Source organism: Perna viridis, chromosome 4, assembly GCF_037379345.1.
Source record: "Perna viridis isolate PV_CMFRI_1.1 ecotype Kerala chromosome 4, ASM3737934v1, whole genome shotgun sequence".
NCBI classification, from domain to species: Eukaryota; Metazoa; Mollusca; class Bivalvia; order Mytilida; family Mytilidae; genus Perna; species Perna viridis.
Window position 1 is genome coordinate 52,258,089 of NC_142448.1, and position 23,212 is coordinate 52,281,300.

The window sequence follows — 23,212 nt, forward strand, 5'->3', positions numbered from 1 at the left end:
AACTGGGAGCATGGATCAGGTGCACCAGTTGGGTAAGCGTTCTCCGCTTTTTAGAAACACTCGCCGAATTGCTCATAAAAAGTCAAGTTCGGGGTAGATAAACAATTATTTGTAAGATTTCCTATCATATGCACTGCTTTATTCATGCAAATATCGGCAAAACATACTAAAGCGTCCAACAATTAGATAAAACGATCCATCAGACAATTTGCCGAATTCATATAAAATAAAATATAAAATCAACTTAAAATGATAAAGCGACCCCTACCATTAAGCTTAATCAATTTTGTCGGGTATAAATAAACATTCGTTGTGTAAACACCACAACTGATAACACAATTTACTGATCAGAACGTATTATCAACAGACAAATTCGCCGAGTTTGACAAAATACACATATATATTTTGTTGTTTTCTGAAAGTTCACTTCCTGTTTAGGCTTCTTTGAGATGATCAGCTTTATATCAATCATAATAGCTGCTTTAGCAGGTAGAGTATACTTTAAAATATATAAATGTAAGACACTCTTTTAAAATTACATGTGTACCATTAAAACAAATCATGAATCACATATTTTGTCAAAACCGTTTCCAGCCCTCCCCTTGGATGGGATGTAAGGCCATTAACTTTTGCATAAAAGCAGATAAAGATTTTAAACTGACTATTATGACATTAGTTAGTGAATTATTTTTTTTTTCGCAAGGTTGATGTTTCTTACTTTCATTTTCATAACGTACCTACCAGTTAGACTTATCAAAGAACGCAAAACTTACCACAAGGTTCAACATGACATAATTACAGGTTTTAGAGAGGATTTCAGATTTCGAATAGCGACTGTTACCAATTGTTTTCTAAAATACCCACATCACTTAAAATCAGCTAAAATTTCTTTGGTAACAAACTTATAACATAATTAATGTTTACATACTTTTTACAGAAACTTATGAGAGTTTTTATGGATTAAATTATGCCCTAAAAGTGTTCTGAATTATTCAATTACAGGTAAAACCTATGCATACAGGTGCAAGACACATTACACTCTTGGTACCGCTTACTATACATACTGCTCTGGTGGGTGTTGTTATGACACATACAGTGATCCTTGCTGTTACAGTGACATTTACATATATGAAGGAGTATTGTAAGTATTGTGTAGTAAAAAATAACCGAAAACAGTCGAAACGAGATTCCTTGCAATGAGAAACATTTTATCGAGAGCACTCACTTATTATCAAAACAAGATAAACACATTAGAGCAGTAACGTACATAAGACTCATTAGCATTTTAGTATTCATAAATGAAATGCAAGTACAAAAGGAGAGGGAGGTATTTATATCCAAGCAACATTTATCTTAACATTGTGAAATTTGTCAGATGATTTGAAAGCACCGAATTATAAACCTTTTATTTTTATTCTACCAATTCAAAAAAAGAGAATAGAAACATAGGTGGTCAAAAAGTGATCGAGGAAACAAAGACTCGAGCTGAAAGAATATAATTCAAGAATAAAAAAGCAGACAGGGAAAACGGACATACGCAACAAAGAACATGGCGAAAAAAAAAACACCCCCGCTAATAAAATGTCAACCCCGGGGTAGACAAACGAGAAAAGGAAAACTATGACAGGGTAAACAAATCGGCTCTCATGGTGCAGATGGATACGCCGTAACAATATATGAGTTCACGATGAACTGTTTCAGAAGCTTAACTGTCAGAGATCAAGCAAGATACAAGAAGTCCGTGTAGTTGCGGCAAGCTCAGGCACGATGTTTGAGTTATAGTTATATGAAAACTCTATGAGGAGGTACTAAAGGGAGGATGTCACAGATGAAAGAAAATAGGAAGACATTGCGTTTGTCTGACAGTTTTGTTATGAGTTTTCCTATGCCATCGATCTCTAAGTGTATGTCAAGATATGAGACTGTCTTTACAGTGTTTGTAGTACCTTCATGATTGTTAAAAGATAAGACTCTCGACGAATAAGAAGCACAACTGTCAAACCAATCAAATTTTTGTGAACTTAATGTACGAAAAAAAAACAATCCATAAGTGAAATCCTTTTTCATCAACTTCTAATTGATCATAAAGATGCATGTTCTGTTTTTAATCCAGATACATATTTTAAGGTAATTGATAAAATCTGCGTTGAATAGTAGTAGTGACACAAATATTGCTAATCAAGACTTATTCTGACATTTGTTTCGTTTTTAACAGATCTATTGGAGCAATTGTAGGTATTGTAATTGGAGTTATATCTCTCATTGCTATTGTCGTGTCTGTTATTGTCTGTTGTGTATGTGCCTCTCGACGTCGACAAGCCAGTGCTGGACAAGTCATTACGTCGAACCAGCCGTCTGTTGCATTTGTCACTCAAACTCAGTCGGCAAGTAAGTCTGATAAAACGGCTTTCCCTATATTTGATTCAGGCGTCTTATTTTCTTTAGTTTCAGTACAAAATAAGTAAAAACAAAAACAGAATTTTGATTCATTGAATGAACGGTTAAATTATAATTTATGGTATTTACTATACGTGTTGTGTTATGAAGATCCAATGGTCACCAAATCTAAATTCAAATACTGATTTTGACCAATATACTGGTTAAGGTAAGAGTGATCATTTATCAGTTATCAATGATTTGAAACTTCTCTTTTCAACATTTTATCATAAGTTAGATATAAAAATGTATTGTAAATATAAAGATGTTTTTGTTTTCTTGGTGCTTTTTCACTATATGGAGAAAAACAGTATTTGAGAGCACAAATAAATACAAAAAGTGAATAAAAATTTATGTTACATATACACTCTACCTAGGTAAAAACGAAAGATAAAAATACCTAAGATAGACAAACATTTATTTGACTTAAGGTGGTAGACCTAGGTTAAGGGACACAACTCTTAAGAATATTGGAACGTTTGTAGTCAGCATTTTACATCAATCTTATATACGCATCTAATTAATTTGGATTCATTTTATTCTGTTTCAAACGAAAGTTTGAGATGATTTGGTGAAATTGAATATAATACAAACATATCACTGATTTCATGTTACGTCCCTTACCCTAGGTCTACCTCCTTAAGCTGACTGCATCATGGCAAGTCAAGGTTGCTGTTTCGATGTATTGTGCCCCGTTTGTAACATTCTCGAAAAAGAACTTTAGGAATATAACAAATGTTGGAACTCATGTAACTTGAGTTGTTTTGCATTTATAAGTATGGATTGTTTTCTATAGTTGCTCAAGGACTTGCACAACATGGACAGTATGGCCATGCATACGCAAATAGTGGCTTCAGCCAAGGAACTGCGGCACAACCACCAGTTTATAACCAAGTAACAGGACAGGCATATCTTCCGCAGCTTAAGACATATTAACAACGAGATAGGAAACGTTGTATGAACATACCAGTGTGTAACAATGTTTATTCCAACGAATAACTGTCTATAATTGAATCGAGTAGTTAATTACAGCTCACCAATGGCATGAACGTCCCATTTACACCACCATTCATCATCCCTATCTCACAGAAAAAAATCTCCCCTCCCTATAGGGTCAAAATTACCTTTCCTTTTTTCAAATGTTTTATTGAATTGAATATACAATTTCTATATTATTTAACATTTCAACTGGAACTTATAATTATATGCATCATATTTTTCATTCCCGGTCACCCCATTCCCAATCATCCCATAATAAATACGATGAGAACCTTACCAAATACAAGTACTATGTTGTAAGGAAAAACGTTTTTGCTGTTATTAGCCTAAAACTGTTGTAGTTATGGCAAGTATCACATAAATTTTGTTTTATATATCATAAAGAATGCATAACAATATTGTAATTCAACCAAGGCTTATGGGTATTAAACTGATGTACGTTATTGCAGTTACATACATCAAAAGATAGCAGAAGAAAAATCATGTATATATTTTTTAATTAAGACATTTACTAATCAACTTTCTACAGAAATGATTAGTTCCAGGTTACTTATTGTTTCCTATCAACAATTCTCAGTGATAATATCATCTATTTCTCAACGATGGCTGAATAGAACTCTTTTGATAAAACACTGTCAATGTACATAATTCTTGCATGACAATTGGATTTCTTAAATTGAGACCTTCTTGATTTCAAGCCATTTGACTGGTTCAAATTTGTGTTGAGGAAGACTTTAATGTAAATCTCAATTTGAAACTCTCATTTCACCGGGCCATGATCACATCCTCTATACATATTCTTAATCAAGAAAGCCTACGATAGAAATTGGCATGTAATCATGTAAGTTTTTTTGTTAGCACCGTTAATAATCATACTTTTATATTGATTTAGTCCGCCTTTTGTGTATTTACCTAAGGATATACAATTAATGAATGTATATATTTTACTTTGATTTTCAGTTTTCACACTCTTGTTAAATCAAGTTTGCTTAGAAATATACTGTATTGCATTTGTTGCAAGTGTTCTTGACTCTAAAGAGCTATTCTGAAATGGCCACAGACATCCAATCATTGATCCCTCATTTGTCTAGCCCAGACTTAGAAAATACAAAGACAGTTTTTAGTGGAGCCCGAGTTGCTCATTATTTAATTTTACGTATTATTTTGGATATTTTATGTTCTTTGTTGTATGTGTCTGTTTTTCCAGTCTGGTCTTTGTCAATGGAAAACATTCTTTTGATTTATATTAGCATCTTGGTTCCTTTGATTACTCTTTCATTGGGTTCTATACATTTTTTTTCATCGCCATTAATGGCTAATACTTGGGACCACTCAAATCAACGGAAATACGCCTCAGATACTCCACTTGAAATATCGTTGAACTAAGTGTATTTTTCCCCGCCAATGCACAAACCCCGAGGTTATGCCTAAATGTATTACGGAAAATCAAAGAAAAAAATCCTTAAAACAAGGCACTTGGTTTGCATCTAAAATAGTTCCCTTGAGTAAATATTTTGTATTATGCATCTTCTTTTTAACATTCCAAAGATATTAATGCCTCTAGTACACTTCATTCTGAGTAATAAATGGAGATGGTATTATCGCACGACACCCAAGTATCGGTTGGCATTTAGTGTCTGTCCAGTACTTCATTTTCGTCTGACTCAGGTCAAAGTTCATTAGAGGTATTAGGATGAATAGGTTTAATGTTTCTCACCACATAGCATTGTGAAGTAAAGAAAGTATGTACCTTTTTCGTATTCTACAAGATACTGTTCGTTTATATAGTAAGGCTTAAACACAAAGACAAAAAAAAAAACAAAAAACAAAATGAATAAAAGCATATCTATGCACTATTTCAAATAACATGGATGTAGCGAACTACATGTCCATAATTGGACAATATTTCCTCCGTGGAAAAAGGACGATAGAAAAATGAAGGGACATGGTGAAATAAACAAATTCACCAGCGTATTACCTAAAACCATATAGTAAATGTTTTGTTACAGATCACCAAAATGGTATTCAAAACCGTATAGTAAGCTCAAAAAGGTTCCGCCAACAAAACTAATACATTTACGGAACCAGGACGATGAATTTCTTCAAAATTTAAGTAAAAAGTAATATACCAACACAAAGACATATTATAACTTTCCTTTTAAACTATTTTTTTACTGCTGCCAAGATCTTATCAGTCATGTAATTTTGTTATTACCCTTTATATTAAATACAAGCATTGCACATAAAATTTTTCATCATTATTTGAAATTTGTTCCTTTGTTTATAGGAGTAGCCTATAATGGTGCCCCCTATTTTTGAAGCTTTATTTTGATATATTGTGTCTAGCGGTAGTGGATGGACCTGGGTGTCTTTTGCTGGGGAGGGGTTTGTCTAAATAAATAAATCGGTTGTGAGTGCTCATGTATTCTTATAAAAAAGTCATGATCGTGCTCTCTTCATATTGTCTACATGTAAAAGATCGGATATTAGAGCTGATGATGGGCTATAAAATGATATAGTCTGCTGAATCGAGCAGTGCAACAAATGTAGAAAATTAATTAAATCATTTACGAAATCACTTCCAGTCCACAAGATATGGTTGAATACAATGGGTATTGAATGAGTAAGTTACATGTAAACCGGATTAAAATAATGAAATATGTGTTTTTGTGACATATAGAGAACTGTTGTGATTAAACAACACTCAAAATTCGTTATGCTAGTAATTTAAAGCGCAATCAGGTGAACTAAGATTCTAGCGGAAATCAATAGAATGTAATCCAGGAAGAAAGACCAGACAAAGAACAAAGAAATACCCAAATGATGCATACAAATTAACAAAAGTAAATGAGCAACTCGAACTCAAAGTTGTTTTAATTTGCTAGTGTGTTCAAAATAGATTATACAAGGATGAATAGTGTACATATTATCTTTTTCCATGATCATTACTTTGGTCTGAACTTTGAGGTTAAGTATAATTCGAATCTGTGTTCCCTTTAAAAGTTAAAGCATCAATTATAAGTACCTAAATCAATAAGTGTACTGTCAGATTACTGAATAAAATAATAATAAAAAAATCAGTGCTCAATAATCCCATATATACCAAATTTGTCTGTAAAGTGACTATATATTCTTGAGAGTAGTACTGCATAATTCATCATATTCTGCCGAGTAAATATAAATGTATGACCCCGTCACATACTGTTCAAGGATAGAGATAGGGGTTGTTTATAGTAATAGTCGTACCGTCCAGAAAGTTACAACTAACATCAATACATGTAGTTTGCAAAAAAGTCCAAACTTATTAATCCATTAATTCATTGAAACAGTATTGAAACATTTGCAGGTTGACAATTCATTTTCATAAAAGTCAAATCAATAAATATATAAAACACGAATATTTCTCCCAACCATATGCATATTAAGTATATAATTGCAATGCAGTTCATTTCATTAGGGCTTAATCTAGTAGACATAATTTTGAGACTTTACGTAAGTCGATAAGAACAGAAATTACTTCAATCGAATGTAACAATGAATTTGAAAAGAAATATCAGATATCGTTTTAGGATCCATAATTATTTCGGATGAATTAACAAACCTGCTTTACCTATGGGTTACTAGTATCGTCCAAAGAGATGAACTGAAATAAAAGGTGTTAAGTCCAGCAATTTAACCGAGAAATGTTAAGTTTGCTCTTCAGCTAAAAATCGTGCAAAATATGAGAAACATGTTTGAAAAGACCACATATTTTAATTTTTGATGTTTTATTTAAAACGATATAGTAAACAAAAATTAACGTGTGGCTCTTTATGTTACCCTTCTGTAAAAAATTGAATTATATAGAATTTATAACAGAATTCAAAATTAAGTTAGATAAATGCATGAATGACACTGAAAAACATACAAACTATTTAATTTTTTATGTGAATTATCTTTTAAAAACCGTCAGATTTGATTGAATGATTATGCTTTTCATTGATTCATGCAAACTACGCTACATAGGTGCATTTGAACACTGTACCACCAAACACCTTTTAAAACTATTAACTTCTATACTAACAGCTGTAGAAGAGGGTCTCAAGTCCTATCACGCCACTTGTAACTCCAGTAGTGGTATTAATTCAATGTGGATCCTGCAAATTCGGAAGATCTTCTGGAAACTCTCAATTCAATGTAATTATTAGAATACAATAGCTTAAAAACGTAAGATTTTTCAACTCTTTATACCTCGATTCCCCATACTCAGTATAAATTCCGACTCAAAAATACCATACATCGATGACTTAAAAAAGACGGTACACATGAATACAAATATGTAGTTCTTGGTGCATATTCGAATGGGGATGGGGAATGGGGATCGATGATTAGGATGGTGTATGGAAGTATAGGAAAATTGAATGGGGATATTAGTTTTAATATATTTATTAAAATGAAGTATATGATTTAAATAAAAAGAACAGCTTAAATGCTGAAGAATTTAGAAATATTAGATTTAATTTGATAATGTAAATATTTGATAAGAATCTAAATCGTCTTCTGTATAGTATTCATGATAGATTGCTAACACATGTTTACTATACAGAACGTTTAATTTTTGTAAAGATTAATATTCACTTTGTTATTTGGAAATACTTATATGCACTCACACATAATTCTCTTCCATAATTGTTTTATCAGTGAAAGTTTCTGTATGATATGCTTACAACGCCTTTAACATAATGTTCAGATGCCAACTCATCTCGTCGTTTTTTTCTTTGTTTCAACGTATCATTGTATTGTTAAGTAGTTAAGTGTCAATGGCTGTAAGAATCAGACAGTAGCTAAAACATGGTAACTAAAACAACACCATTTTGAAAGTTTGTTTTATTTACTATTTATACAATCAGAATCAAGGACCAAATATAATGTGTTTCATTTGATGTTGGTAAACTGCATTATAATACAACGAAAATTAACATTTTATGGTAGATAACTGTAAAAAAAACTTTATTTTTCTAACATTCTATCAAAAAATTTCTGAACAAATATAGTGATGCAGAGATCAAATAATAGTTTTTTTTCATATAATGAAAGCATCCTTGGGTGAAATTATACTGTCAGATCGGTGGAGTTTTGACATGCATGTTTGATTTTTACCATTTCGGCAAATTACGTAAAAATAGTTAAAAAACCATGCATTTCTTTTCAGTCATCTTGCAAAACAAAGACAATTATATTTTTTATAAATCAACTTTGTTTGAAATGATGTAAAAATATTTGTTAAAATTATTTATCAATTTTTTTTTGGCATGGAAATTAGACAACATCATTAAAATATCTTTAAAGGGGAGTTAATTGGTCTTAATTGCTTTTTAAAGGAGCCTATGTTGGGGAAATTAGTTTCATTGAAAGTTATAGGTAATTTTAGTTTTATTAATATCGCCAGAAAAAAGTTTGTTTTGAAAATTTATATTCTAGAAATTATAAGGCATGTTATACCTTAAGGTGACCCAAGCAAAACGTTGAAAACATGAGGTGTATATTTGTTTTTTCCACTACATTAGTATATAGACGCATATGTATGAGTATGAGTTGTGTTTTTTGTTTAAATTTCCTTTTAAATGATCTAATTTTTATTCCATTTAGGATATGCGGCGTAATAAATGGTCATTCATAATAAGGTTCTGTTAAAGCATAGTACATTGACGTAATAATTAGAGATTTGGGATACAGCAGTGAAATACTTGCGTTTAAACGGTTGGATAAAAGGTGAATTTATACTTATTTATTTACTTCTGGATAAGTTACATTCTGTATATGATATAACTGTAAGTGTTTGTAAGAATCAGGCAAACTTTGAAACATCAGAAACATGCGTCAAACCTCCACCGATCTGACAATATGATTTCATGCAAGGATGCTTACCTTATTTGAAAAGACCCTTCTTTGATTTCTGCATCACTGGATTCGTTCAGAAATGTTTCAATGGAATGGAAGACATATAAGGTTTTTGACAAAGTCATTTGCACTTGGCTTATATTTCATTCAGAGAGAAATGTAATTAAATCATATCTTTTCTAAAATTTGGACAGAACTCACATATTTGCAGTTAGGTTTTTATGTTACATTAACATACATCAGAAAAGAAAACGGTTTTGTTGTCAAATTAAATTGCTCACATTTTACTTATGTTAAGCTATACCTATATGCATTTGACAAAGTTGAATTTCGGGGGCCGACCTTGACTTAAGCCGAACCTACCTCTTTACTTAAGTTTAACTATATAAAGAATTCGACATAAAATATTAGGTATAGTTTTCATGACATTTTATTATTTCAGATGAACGAACAAACCTATAGGTTACTCTTATCGTCATAATGCATGGGAACTGAAGTAAAACCGCGTTTATCTCTGCAATTCAACCTTGAATGCTTTACATTACATAGGACAGAGAAATGTTCAACATGAGCATCAATTTTTGCTTCTTTGTTACATCTTTGTGTTTGTTATTAATTGGTAAGTGCTTTTCAATTCTTCTTTACTTTTTCATTGACGGAATACAGTAACATGTCTGATCTGTATTTGATATGAGGAAGCTATGACAAAATTTGGAATAATCATCGAAGCGAAGATACATGTATACGCAATTTGTTGTTTTTTTCCCTCAAACTCACTTTATGCTTAGTTCTAAGGCGTCATATGAAATGTTACTCCTTGAAATATGTGTACAGCATACCCTTCGTTTGAATTTCTGATCTAAGACTAATATTTAAATTTTTTTATATGCAATTTGGTAAAAATTACACGCCCATATTTTGAAGATAATCAGTAATTGCAGTCCTTATTCATGAGTTTTGTCTACAGGAATTGTAGGCAAGACCTTTAACACAATGTATACGTAATGATGTTTATGATTTATAGAAATAATTAGCATGCGTTAACACGTGTATAAACCTGCGCAGCTACTAACATGCTTCCATGTTTACCCCGGGCATGAATTTTTATGAGTAACTCGGTGGTGTTAAAGAAGCAGAGGCGCTTACACTACCGGTGCACCTGGTCCATGCTCCCCGATTTTACTGGGGTCCGAGTTGCTAAGTTACCTTTGTTACTTTGTATGTATTATTTTAGTTACTTTATGTTCTTTGTCGTAATTGTCTGTTTTCCATGTCTCGTTTTTGGGCTTGGATTACATTCTTTTGATTTCCGCTGGAATACTGGTTCCCCTGATTACATGTCCATATGTCAGGGTCATATCTAGACCTACACATAGCGATCAGTGTTAAGGAAACTTATTAACAAAACTTTATGACAACCGTGATGACTTTTCATTTAGAATTATCAACTTTCCTTTCATATGTGGCAACTGCGTATGGAGTTTTCATATCACAACTCATGCGTTATGCCAGAGCTTGCCGTAACTACGCAAACTTTTTGTATTGTGCTAGACTTCTTACAATTAGTCTTCTGGAACGGGAGAAAGTCCTTATTGCTATGCTCAAATAAAATTAGTTGCACTTGTACATTAACATAATGCTGAACAATGAAATTTACGTTTACCCATTTTAAGTTCATTGAAATCTTCTCAATACACAATTCTGTGTAATAACTAGCTATAAGCAGAGTAATATAATTGGTCAACCATAAACAGATAATGTGTGTGCAGCAATGACAAACATCTTGCAATTTTATACAATTTGATATTTGAAAGAAGCTTTGCACCTTTTAACTTTTTGTTCTAAAAAATAGTTAACTAATATTAGATGTTTTGTATCGTATTTCCGCTTTATCATCAGTGACAATGGTTAGCTACGGCCCTTGTACGCGGTGATGCGCGTCGTGTTTGATACAATGTATTAACATTTATCCTTAAAACGTAGGAATACATGTATAACTTTTCGCTTTGATTCTAATGTACTGCTATTTTATATAAAAAATGAATTAGGATGTTTGGTAATTTTTTTTAATAATGAGATACTGAGACTGTCCTAACTTTCACTAAATGACAAAAGTTGACTCATCAAATTTAGAAGAAAAAACACTCCAGCTATCTGCAATGGACAAACACAATCACAAACGTCCCGCCACAAAGATGATCCTGCTATAATTTGCTGTAATTAGTGTTTAGTTTTTTTTATCATGGCAAAGCCCCCCCACCCCTCCCCCCGCCGAAAAAAACACATCGATGGTTTCAATCAAAAGCATAAAAAGGCAGACACTTTACATCATAAACAATCTCTTATATTACTCATTTGTTACAGCGATTTTTTAATTTCGGATTTAGAATGCTTACTTCATATTTATCATAGAATTATTATTATCAACTGTAATTTATGTCATTGAATGCTTCAGCGTGTCAACATCTATTGTTATATAAGTTAGATACAATTTTAAACCAAATAAAGCTTTTTTAATCGATTCATGTATTTCTCAATTCACAACCCCCATTCACATTATGATTACGCATTCCGCCATTCAAAATACCCATTGCTTTTCATGGATAAATAACTAAATGCTTATTAACCGACGTCTCTATTCCTTCATTCTAAATCATCATCCTAATACCAACGTACAATCTTTCCTACCATATCAAAGAATGGGACTTTTTACAATTAGGCTTCTGAAACAGGGTTATGTTGCTACAAGATTGAAGTCATCACTACTTGACTTTATGAACTGATAAGTTTGGTGGATCCCGAGTTGCTCATTTACTTTTGTTGCTTTGCACGTATTATTTTGGTTATTTTATTTCTTTTTTTTATTGTGTATATCTGTTTTCCATATCTGATCTTTGTTCTTACATTACGTTCTTTTGAATTCCACAAGAATCTTGGTTTGCTTGATTACTCTTAACTCTTCCACGGGCTGTACACCACCGCCGAGAACATTTATCTTCATCGAATGATATGCGCACATTACATCCTTCAGAGAATACACACTGAAACAACTCCCATAATTTACAATAGACATGCAATCTTTTAACTTTTCAAAAAATAATATAACTCTAACCATCTTATAAGTTTAATGAGATATACAATTACTTCCTTTGATCATAAATCACATCTGAGATTGCATCGAAGCATGCATTTTGTTATCAAAGAGATATCTTTAGATGTTCTTTAGATTTCCCCTTTTTTCGTGATGACTGAAATAATAATAGATATGTAGTCTACCACAGCAGCAGTTTAGTCTTACACTGGATTGAATTTACTCTTTTATAATTTTTGACTTAATTGTACACTGCACTGAAACAATTGTGGCCACTTTGGAAGTGGAAGGTTAGATATAACACCTAGTTTTACCCAACATTTTAATTGAAATGAAAGTAACAAATCAAGAATATAGTGGTCAATTCAATTTAACCGATTTGTCCTTGACTTTTTTGTCAATTTATGCATTGTATCATATTTCTTTCCAATTTCTTAATATAATATTTTCACTATAATGGACGGAGCATAATGAGTTCCCTCAAATTATTTTGTTAACACGTAACTTTCCTGTCGTGGACAGCCTGCTACATTTTGTTTATAGTGCTTCGTAATGTTGCTATTGGCAAAGTCTCATTCGGAAAAGAAAATTTGTGGAACTTTCTTCTAGGAAAGCTTGATAAACTGCACAGCAAATCGTTTCCAAAATATTATTTAAAAAATAAATTAATGTGAAATATTATCCATCGACGTATTTAAAGTCAAATCAGCGTCTCTGCAAATGCACAATCGTCTATTTCGTGTCGATAAAGTTCTTCACTCCAAACAGAATATTTTTTAGTCATTCATGGTTCCGGTCTTACATTCTACATATACAGAACTGTCGTTTCCCTCATATTATATGTTCGGTGAATTCATTTTTACTTTATTTATGTTGCTTGTGTATTGTCATTTTTTTTCACAATATGGGTCGATAAAACATACTGTTATTTAATGTTATAATAATTGATGAAGTCTACATACTGCAATCCTGTTGCCTTTTATTTCTATGTTATTGTTTGGGTAGTTATTATGTTTACATATCCCCAAGCTTTTACTTTTCCATGGTATATGTATCTTTTTTTTTTACAAATCTGCACAATGCGAACCGCTTTGTTCACCATGTCGTAATTTTCCTTTCCTCTTTTGTCTACTCCGAGCGTAAAACAGATGGCGTTTACTATACTGCATTATGTACCTGGTCCATGCTCCGGTGTTTTAACGCAGTCCGGTTTGTTCATTGACTTATGTTTCTTTGTACCTTTCATGTGTGGTTATTTCATGTTTTTTGTAATGTATTTCGGTTTTCAATGACCCCGTGCAGGTCCTGGTGTCAAAAGAATAGGCCTGTAGCAGCGCTAAGCTTGTCGTAAAAGGCGACTAAATAGTGCTCAGAACCCTAGCCGGGGACTAGGACGCTCTGCCCACAGAGCAACTGGGTTGTGTACCCCAGGAGGTGGTATGGGGTACCCCTGGCGTGTTACATGCTGGGGTTGTTAGGCTATAGTACAGAAAACCTGACCACAAACCATAGTGATGCACCGTGTTGGGAAAGATGCCACGTTCCTCGCACGTTAAAGAACCCTACTGTGGTATTCTCCCGAAGTAGGAACCATAGGGCTCCGCCACAGGAAGCTAAATTGCTCGACCCTACCCACCTCTCCCTATTTCCAGTGGCAATCAAATTTTTTCTACCCCATTATCCTTGTGTCCCATCCCATTTTTCATTTCATCATCATTTCATGTTCATTTTATCATCCACTTCATGTTTATTGCCTGAATATAGCTGAAACATCGCTGCTCGGGTGTTAAACCCCAACAGACAGACAAACAAACAAACTGTTTTTAATGAGAGTCTTATCCTTGGGATATATTATTTTGATTACCACCATTTTACTCCTAAATGCGTTTGTATTCTTTATGCTGTTTTAAATAATACAATATTGTTCCCTTAATTTTTCTATTACTTTATTTTACTCTTATTTGTATTTGTTTTTTTTCTTTCAGACTTCGTATCAGCCGCCTATATTTGTGAACAGAAGGTGGGATATCTCACATATAAGAAAAAATATTGTTCAAATGGTTGTTGTAGGATCGATTCTTACAGCCCCTGCTGCTCTATTTATTATAACACTTACAAGGCATCTGTGTAAGTAGTGGAGAATTTGATCAAAGATTTAAGCAATACAATTTGATGCTTGGTGGAATGGAAATGGACTTATATATATGTAGCAGTGTATGAAAAATTCTCAACAATGTTAGAATTATCAAATATACGGAGCAAATTTTTGTAGTTCCCTCCGCGGGACTCGAACTCGTACCGCTGTGACATCTATGGCAACATCGCCTACACAACGTCCAGCACCCTAGACCACTCGGCCATGTATGTTATATCCGCTAGCCGGATCATGCCTCTTCCTAGGGTTAGTCTAGGGCTTCAACTTTGTACACGATGTGCGGTACATGAAGTACGGAACAGTTCGGTTAGGTGTAAGGTAATTATCATGTACGGGACAGATCATCTCAACACCTAGATGAGCTGTCGTATGCTACCATACATTGTGTACTAAGTTACATCTCTAGATTAATCCTACGAGAAGAAATGACCCGGACAGCGAAAGCTTTACTTTTGTATAGCCCCGCTGGCCAAGTGGTCTAGGGCCCGAAACTTAGTGCAGGTAGTGTTGCCATAGATGTCACTTCGAGGTCCGCGGAGAAAACGACAAAATTTTGCTTCGCAAATTTGACAGTTCTAACATTGTTTGGAATTTTTCGTCCCTGCTATGCTTACATTATCTTTCCTGTATCAATTTGATCAATTTGATCAGTGTAGTAGTGTAGCGATTAGGAATAGAAATTAACAAACGGTCGGCATTCCAATGGGAACAAATTGTGCTCCTTTACTTGCTGACCTATTCCTTCACTCTTATGAGGCTGACTTTATAGCTGATCTGATCAGAAAGAAAGAATATCGTTTGGCTAGATCCTTCAATCACAGTTTCCGCTATATAGATGACGTATTATCTTTAAACAATCCTAACTTCGGGGATTCGATACATCGCATCTACCCAAAAGAACTTGAGATTAAGGATACTACAGACACTGTGAAGTCAGCCTCATATCTTGACCTACACTTGGTCACGATGGTAAAGGAAAACTATTGACCAAACTTTATGACAAACGTGATGACTTTTCTTCAGAATTCTCAACTTTCCTTTCATCTGTGGCAACATCCTTTCAGCACCTGCGTATGGAGTGTTCATATCACAACTCATACGTTATGCTAGAGCTTTCCGAAAATACGCAGACTTTTTATATCGCACTTGAACTCTATCAAATAGACTTCTGGAACAGGGTTATGTTGCTACAAGATTGAAGTCATCACTACAGAAGTTCCACGGTCGTAATCATGAACTCGAGGATCGTTATGGTGTATCCATCTGCACCATGAAAACTGATTTATTCAAAGGGTCATAATTTTCCTTTCCTCGTTTGTCTACCCCGGGCTTGACTTTTTATGAGCCACTCGGCGGGTGTTTCTAGAAAAGCAGAGGATGCTTACCCTACCGGTGCACCTGGTCCATGCTCCCAGTTTTTAGTGGAGTCCGAGTTGCTGATTTGCTTTTGTTACTTTGTATGTATGATTTTAGTTACTGTATGTTCTTTGTTGTGTATGTCTGTTTTCCATGTCGGGTCTTTGTCCCTGGACTGCATTCTTTTGATTACCGCTGTGGCCTTGGTTCCCTTGATTATGTGAAATGATTACATTTTCGATAGAAACATGGTTCGACTCCTTTCGCCTGTGATTAACAAACGCGCCTAGAAATAAGACCATTCACTGTCGCTTTGTGACTGAAACAGATAGCGAACATTTCATGTCAGTCTACGTTTTGTCAATCTGATAAAACATTATTTTGTCAACACTTTGTTTGGTTGCGTTAGTTAAATTTCAACTATATCATCGATTTTTGTATTATATCGGGCAAAAATTGAGTTCGTCAACACATCTATCTTTAAGATTAACAACAAATGCAAACTTAACACACTTTTGTAAGCATATTTTTTCCACTCATAAACAGAAAATGTTTGATTACACATGTACATTCAAAACACAGTTAACATTAGATTTGCTTTGTTGTTTTAATACTGTCTACAGCAGTGATTTTTTGTGTTTAGTTAGAAACAAATGATCTTTTTAACGAGCAATCTTAGTCTTTGAGGTGGTCAAATTCTGAATGAATTAAACAAAATGGGCGCTGGCTGGAATAGACATAATCGATTGTTTTTAATTACCTGTACATCTTAAAGGAAATCGTTCTTGCTGTTATTATGCTATATAGGTTGTGATTTGTCTGGCAAAATCACATATTTTTGATTGTTTTTTTTATATTGGAACGAATACCTACGAATATTGTAATTAAACTAAATTGAAGTCACATACATCCAAAGATTGCGGAATAAAAATCAAATACATTTTAAATTAAAATATTTACTGATCATATCAACATTTTACTAAAATAATAAGTTAAATTTGCATTTTTCTTTCCTATTAAACATTCTTGTTGATAAAATTATTAATTTTCAGTGAAGACTAAATAAATCTTCTTAAAAAACACGGGTGATACCATAAAATTGACAAAGAATGTGTATTCAAAACATTTTAGTAGACATATTCTATTTCACATCAGTGCAGAAAATGATGGATTAGACATTTAACACTGGGTTTGCTTTGATATTTTCAAACTACAACAGCGCTATTTTTAGTGTTTAGTAAGAAAAAAGAAATGTCCTTTTAAATGAGCACTTTAAGCGTGGATATGGTCAAATTTGACTGAAGTGAACAAAACGGGCCCGTAAATAGACATAATTTATTGCTATCAATTACTTGTACATTTGACTGTGCATGGTCATTCAATCACACATGTGTAGCTGTAAGCAGACGCAAAAAGAAATAAAGGTCCGTAGAAAGATAATTGTTTTCAAACAAAGTTGACGCTTGCTGCATTTTACTGATATGAAATTGGACTGTTGCCGCTTGCACCTGATTTTTTCGCGATTTTTTGTCAGAGAATATATGTATTATATTTTAGGTTTTATTGTGCTTGTCATTGTTATTTTATTGTTTTAGTTATACATGTACTTGCCTTTACTATGCCTGTTTTCGTCAATATGTATGTAGATCATTTTGTATTCAGTTTTCACATATTGTATTTGTATTTGCGATCTCTTCTGCTTTGATTCTTTGATATTTTGCCGTAAATTCACGAGATTGGTACGCAATCATAAAAATTCAGGAAATGAACAAAAGAATGTAATCGAACAGACGTGTGACTGAAAAGTTAAGTAAGCATGTGCTATTTTTTCCGAAAGTGCTGTCAGTCAGTTGCATTGATTTAAAAAACAAAGACACTATAACAAATGCAAAGACGAGTGAAATAATTTATTGTATGGTAAAATACCAGAAAGTAGTTGGTGTTCGTTTGAACATACACAGGAGTTTTTTTTCCAGATCTACAGGTGGATATGTTGGGATTGGAGTGAGTGGTCTTCTTTTAATTGGTAGTATTGTGGCTGTGTATTATTGTGTTAAACGATGTAACAAAGGTTCAGAGACTGCAGGTCAAGTAATTAGTCCTGTCCCCCAAAATCCAGCGATAGGTGAGTATTACAACACCGTAAAAAGAAGGTGCGCTATCTAGTTTGTACTTTTTCTGTGATGTCCAATCTACTTTGGTGCATCTTTAAATTTACGATTCTTCTAAACCGATTTAGTTAGCTTCTACAAAGTTAAATTGATATATATTTGCTAAAGGAGGTAGACGTAGGATAAAAGATACAACTCTTAAAAATAATTAGAACGTTTGTATTCAGCAATTTACATTAATCTCATGTAAGCATCAAAGAAACATGGATTGATTTCATTCTGATTCAATTGAAAGCTTGATAGGCTTTGGTGATTTGAATATGATACAAACATATCACATATTTCAAGAGTTGTGTCCCTTACCATAAGTCTACCTATTTAAATCTGTAAGTGGCAATAAACCAAAACATCGATGAAGGTCATGTACTTGTATTTGCAATGAAATGTTAATAGTAAGACCAGCGCGAGTAGGTACATATAAAATATGTAGTAAATGATAAAAGAAAAAAACTTATTTAACATCAGAATACAACATATACAATTGGCCGTTCGTTGATTAGTTTTAAATTGTCTCTGACAATTTAAACTTAAATATTTAGTTAATGGACCTTTTAACCTAATTATTGAAAGACTCATTAAGGGAACAAAGAATTGTGTTGTTTCATAGGACACTGTTAGCACCTAAGTTAAGTTGATATCGTTTGGAAAATCATGTTTTATAACTCGAGCACATTCACTCAGTAGTCCACATGAGTCATACCAGACTGATTTTGAAGTAAATCCAAAAAAAAAAAAAAAAGAAAATTATCGTTTCCATTGTTGATATAAAAGTTACTTTCATTATTTATACTACCTTCATATGTACGATGTTTTTATGCCTTAGGTGCGCCATGGGGTGCAAATCCATATGCATATAACAATCCTATGGCTGCACCGGTAGTCGCCGCACAACAGAAAAAGAAAGATTCGACGTCAAAAGACATAGCTAAAAAGTATGTAGCTTTTAACAATTTACTAAGTTTTATAAAGTATTTTAAATATTTTGGTTTGATAATGAAAGCAACTATTTTGGTTTTTAATCATTTGTTTTTCATTAAAGTGCTTTTGTTAACTTAATATACAATACCATTGATTTTTTTGTATCTCTTTATCTTGAATTTATATACATATATTTTTTCCTTTTCTTCATCAAATACTTTGCAACGAACTGGATATATTTGTCTAGAATCGGATAACCTGTTTTCATTTGTCAATGTTGCAAAGAACGTCAGGAAATGCAACAATAAACGCATGATTCTAAGATGGACACTGACATTTGTAACCTTTTGTTTTTGGATCATTTTATTGCTTGCTTAAAGGCTTGTTTGCGCTTGTTGACGACTTTTTTTGTTTTAGATCTCTGGAGGAAGTAACTATTTTGATTTAGTTCATGCGGTTGTGCTTGTATTGCATTTCACTATATCCGTTTTTTATTCTTTCATTTTTCACCAACTAAGAAAAAGAGTACACAGAGTGCACAGAGCATAGATTGCGATCGTCTTGTTTACTTTTTTTTATTGCGGGAACTTTTAACTTCTTTTTTAAGGAAACAATAGTGAGTTAAGCATGTAATAATAAGATAAAGTCCTTTTGTAATTATAAGAAATACCTTTTTCTTACTTTTTGTAGGGTTGGTACAAAACTAGCTGTTTCTGCATTAACTGGAGGTTTACTTCTTATCTGTTAGAGTTGAACAGCCGTTTATGTTATTGATAACTTTAAATGCAGTGATGTAAAGGGTGTGCTAACATTTTGTGTTTAACACGTTTTAATTACTTTCAGAAGTTTAAAATTGAACAAATAAAATGGTGTATATCTCATATGTAATAAAAATTGGTTGAATTACTAGTGTGAAAGTACTATTTTTCGTGGGGCACCAATTTTTCGTGTTTTTTCTTGGAAGGCCAATCAACAAATTTTGGTTCCCATCGAAAAGGAGATTTTTATTCATATGTATACTGAAAACCTCCGAACCCCGAATTCTAGAATCCATGAACTATTTCATCCCTAATCCACCAAAATTCAGATCCAAGAATTAAAGTACTATCACAGTATTCGTGTGATAAAACATAAAAATTTGTTATGACTAATTCAGTCGTTCAGTAGCTGTTAAGACTGTTATCGGCCGTAACAATTTAAGTCTTGCTCAGTCTATTTTAGCCGGTTCAGTCTTTCGTATTCAGTATCTGTTCATTCACGTTCAGACTATTTCAGACTTGCGCCGAAAATGTTGTTTATACGGTGTCAGGCTGTGGTAAGATTGTTTTAGTCTCTACTATGGTCAAATTACTATGTTATTTTTTAAAAAGATTTTTTACTTTTCAAAATAAAAAGAGCTATCTCCCTTAAGTTAGCAGGTCAAAGTTCACTACTTAAACCTTTCCTTTTTGAAATAAGTAAAATAATTATAGTAAAATATATTAAATGATATTTGGATGTGAATATTACGTAATTAAACACTAGTTGTCGGAATATCTTGTAAAGCTGCATAAATTGCTGTGTATTTACAGTTTGATAATACTTTCACCACGCACGTCAAGTCTGTATGCATTCGGAACTAACAATAGATCCATATGTAAAACCAAATCGTGAAAAAGGGAAAAAATACACGTCATCAGTTTAAAATAAACATTACGAATTCGTCGGAGTACCATCAAATTTACAGAGAGATGTAGGCGATGGAGTAGAATAAATATTTGTTTTTATTTGATATATTCATATTCATCAAATTTGAGAAATTTTCTCAAATTGATAGGCGCTGTGTTCCATTATCACATGAACGTTTGTATATCAAGGCATCTAGAATACTCATGAACACACCACCAAATTTTTATACTGTGCAAGGCTTATTTGTAATATATATAATTGTACTGACTGATTTTTCTTCTATTCATTTTTATAGTAATCTATATTTTACTCCTTGACCCGTCTAATAAGTTACACACAATTTTCCACAATTTCAATTCTAGATTTAGCATTCGAATGATTTTAGTTAATTTTGAAACACTCCTACGTCCAATCCTAGTAGAAAATGCTTTTAAAAATGCTTCTAATGCACTAAAATAATTTTCAAAAATGACATAAAACGGTCAGTTATTAAGTCTTTCGTGCAAGGACTTCCCGGCACGTGTCGGCAATCACGTTAGTACCTGACCGTGACTATGACTCGTTGGTTTCAACAGGTTGTTAATAACAGTCGATGATGCATTCAGGTTTTAATTCATTAAACATTGTTCTGCGTTTGATTTTTCTTTGTTATCATTATATGAAATTAAACTTTGGAGCCGAGCAAAATGTAAAAAAACCCAAAACCCCTTGAAAATTTACTCAATATTGCAAATTAGGCAGCTGTTACTTAAGTTTTCATTTAGTTTTGAAACTTTTTGAAACTATATAGTAGATCAGTATATTTTAGTTCATAAGTTAATGACCAATTGATTATCCTTTTTTTATTATACAAATTTTCTACATTTCATACAATGTAGCAACTTTCAAATGAATTTTAAATTTTTAACAGGAGAAAGTCCGAGAGAAAAATGACAGGTTTTATTTCACAGTCATCTGAAATGTCAGAATATTTTTTTTAAGACGAAAATTCTATAATTCACTGTCCCCTGTATCATAACTACAAGGCATCACTTTGTATCGAATATAGCCACAACGATTGTTGATGATTGGGTTTTTTTACGGTCTTGATTATCCTTACGGATCTCGCACGGCCGACCCTTACGGGGATTCTGTTAGTAGTTGGAGGTAGCAGAGCCTAGCCTTTGGGATACCCGACCGAAGAACTCGTTATCGATTAATTAAGCACATCATGATTTGTTAAATTCATATTAAAAGGGTCTAAAAATCCAACCCAAGTACCCTGAACCACGCTCCATAAAATGGAATTATAACTTTAAAGTTCTTATGGATGCCGTCGAGGACTATGCAAGAAAATGGATAAAACGAGAACAAGAAGACATTGGTTCTCTGTCAGAGTGGCTAAAGGCCGTGAGGTCTTTAACTTTGAAAGGAATGAAAGAGTAATCAAGGGAACCAAGGCCACAGGGTAATCAAAAGAATGTAATCCAGGGCCACATACCCGACATGGAAAACAGACATACACAACAAAGAACATAAAGTAAATAAAATCATACATACAAAGTAACAAAAGTAAATGAGCAATTCGGACTCCACTAAAAACTGGGAGCATGCACCAGGTGCACCGGTAGGGTAAGCGTCCTCTGGTTTCCTAGAAACACCGGCCGAGTTGCTCATAAAAAGTCAAGTCTGGGGTAGAGAAACGAGGAAAGGAAAACTATGATCCGTTGAATAAATCAGTTTTCATGGTGCAGATGGATACACCATAACGATCCACAAGTCATGATGATGACCATAAAACTTCTGTAGTGATGACTTCAATCTTAAAGTTTGGTCAATAGTTTTCCTTTACCATCGACTTCTAAGTGTAGGTCAAGATATGAGGCTGAAAGTTTTAAGTAGGTCAATGAGTGCCAAAGCCACATCAATTTTCAAAGACACCGATGTAGCAAAAACATTGTCTACTATGCATAACGAATATGTATATCCATTCAGAATTCACCAGAGACTTCAGTATACACTACCCGATCGTCTTATTTTCCCCTTCAATAATATGCATAGCCAGAGAAATCCAATATAGGCCTTGTCACTTAACTTTTACGTAGTTCAAAGTTGAAAAAAGACCCCTTCAACAGTTTTGCATTGAATTATGCGATGAATGGAAAATATCTTTCAAAAATCCCAAAAATGTTCAACACATTTTCCCTTACCATCGTGTTGATGAACCATATTGACTAATATTACTGTAATAGTTTTAATGTAATGAACTATAAGCTACTTGTCCTTTAACCGTAAAAACCGGGGGACTCACAGATGCTTAAGTTTTTATTGAGTTATCGGTTGGACAAGATTGAAGAATCGAAAATGGCAGATGAAGTGCATGCGGTATAAATAGTCTGTAATATATACATGTAAATGTAGATCAGATGGTTCCGCCCTTATGAGAAAGTTTACTAATTACGTGCAAAATTTACTAAAAAAATGAGCAGTTAATAGCCTGGACTCCCCCTCCCCCAATTCATCATCCCTTTATTCCACTATTATAGCGTACTTAAAATA

The 23,212-nt window shown here is 33.2% G+C and overlaps 2 protein-coding genes across 2 annotated transcripts; both read left to right on the forward strand.

The window, feature by feature from the left end:
* The first annotated feature begins 325 nt into the window (after nucleotides 1-325).
* LOC148620495 (uncharacterized) lies at nucleotides 326-4,450 on the forward strand. Its single transcript, XM_088581405.1, has 4 exons — nucleotides 326-489; nucleotides 1,003-1,141; nucleotides 2,216-2,388; nucleotides 3,233-4,450. The coding sequence occupies exons 1-4, from the start codon at nucleotides 450-452 to the stop codon at nucleotides 3,370-3,372; spliced, it is 492 nt and encodes a 163-aa protein (XP_088437531.1). The 5' UTR covers nucleotides 326-449; the 3' UTR covers nucleotides 3,373-4,450.
* A 4,587-nt stretch (nucleotides 4,451-9,037) lies between these two features.
* LOC148620496 (uncharacterized) lies at nucleotides 9,038-20,942 on the forward strand. Its single transcript, XM_088581407.1, has 6 exons — nucleotides 9,038-9,186; nucleotides 9,758-9,934; nucleotides 14,392-14,533; nucleotides 17,894-18,042; nucleotides 18,912-19,020; nucleotides 19,697-20,942. Exons 2-6 carry the CDS (start codon nucleotides 9,874-9,876, stop codon nucleotides 19,752-19,754), a joined length of 519 nt encoding a protein of 172 aa, XP_088437533.1. The 5' UTR covers nucleotides 9,038-9,186; nucleotides 9,758-9,873; the 3' UTR covers nucleotides 19,755-20,942.
* Nucleotides 20,943-23,212: the final 2,270 nt, after the last annotated feature.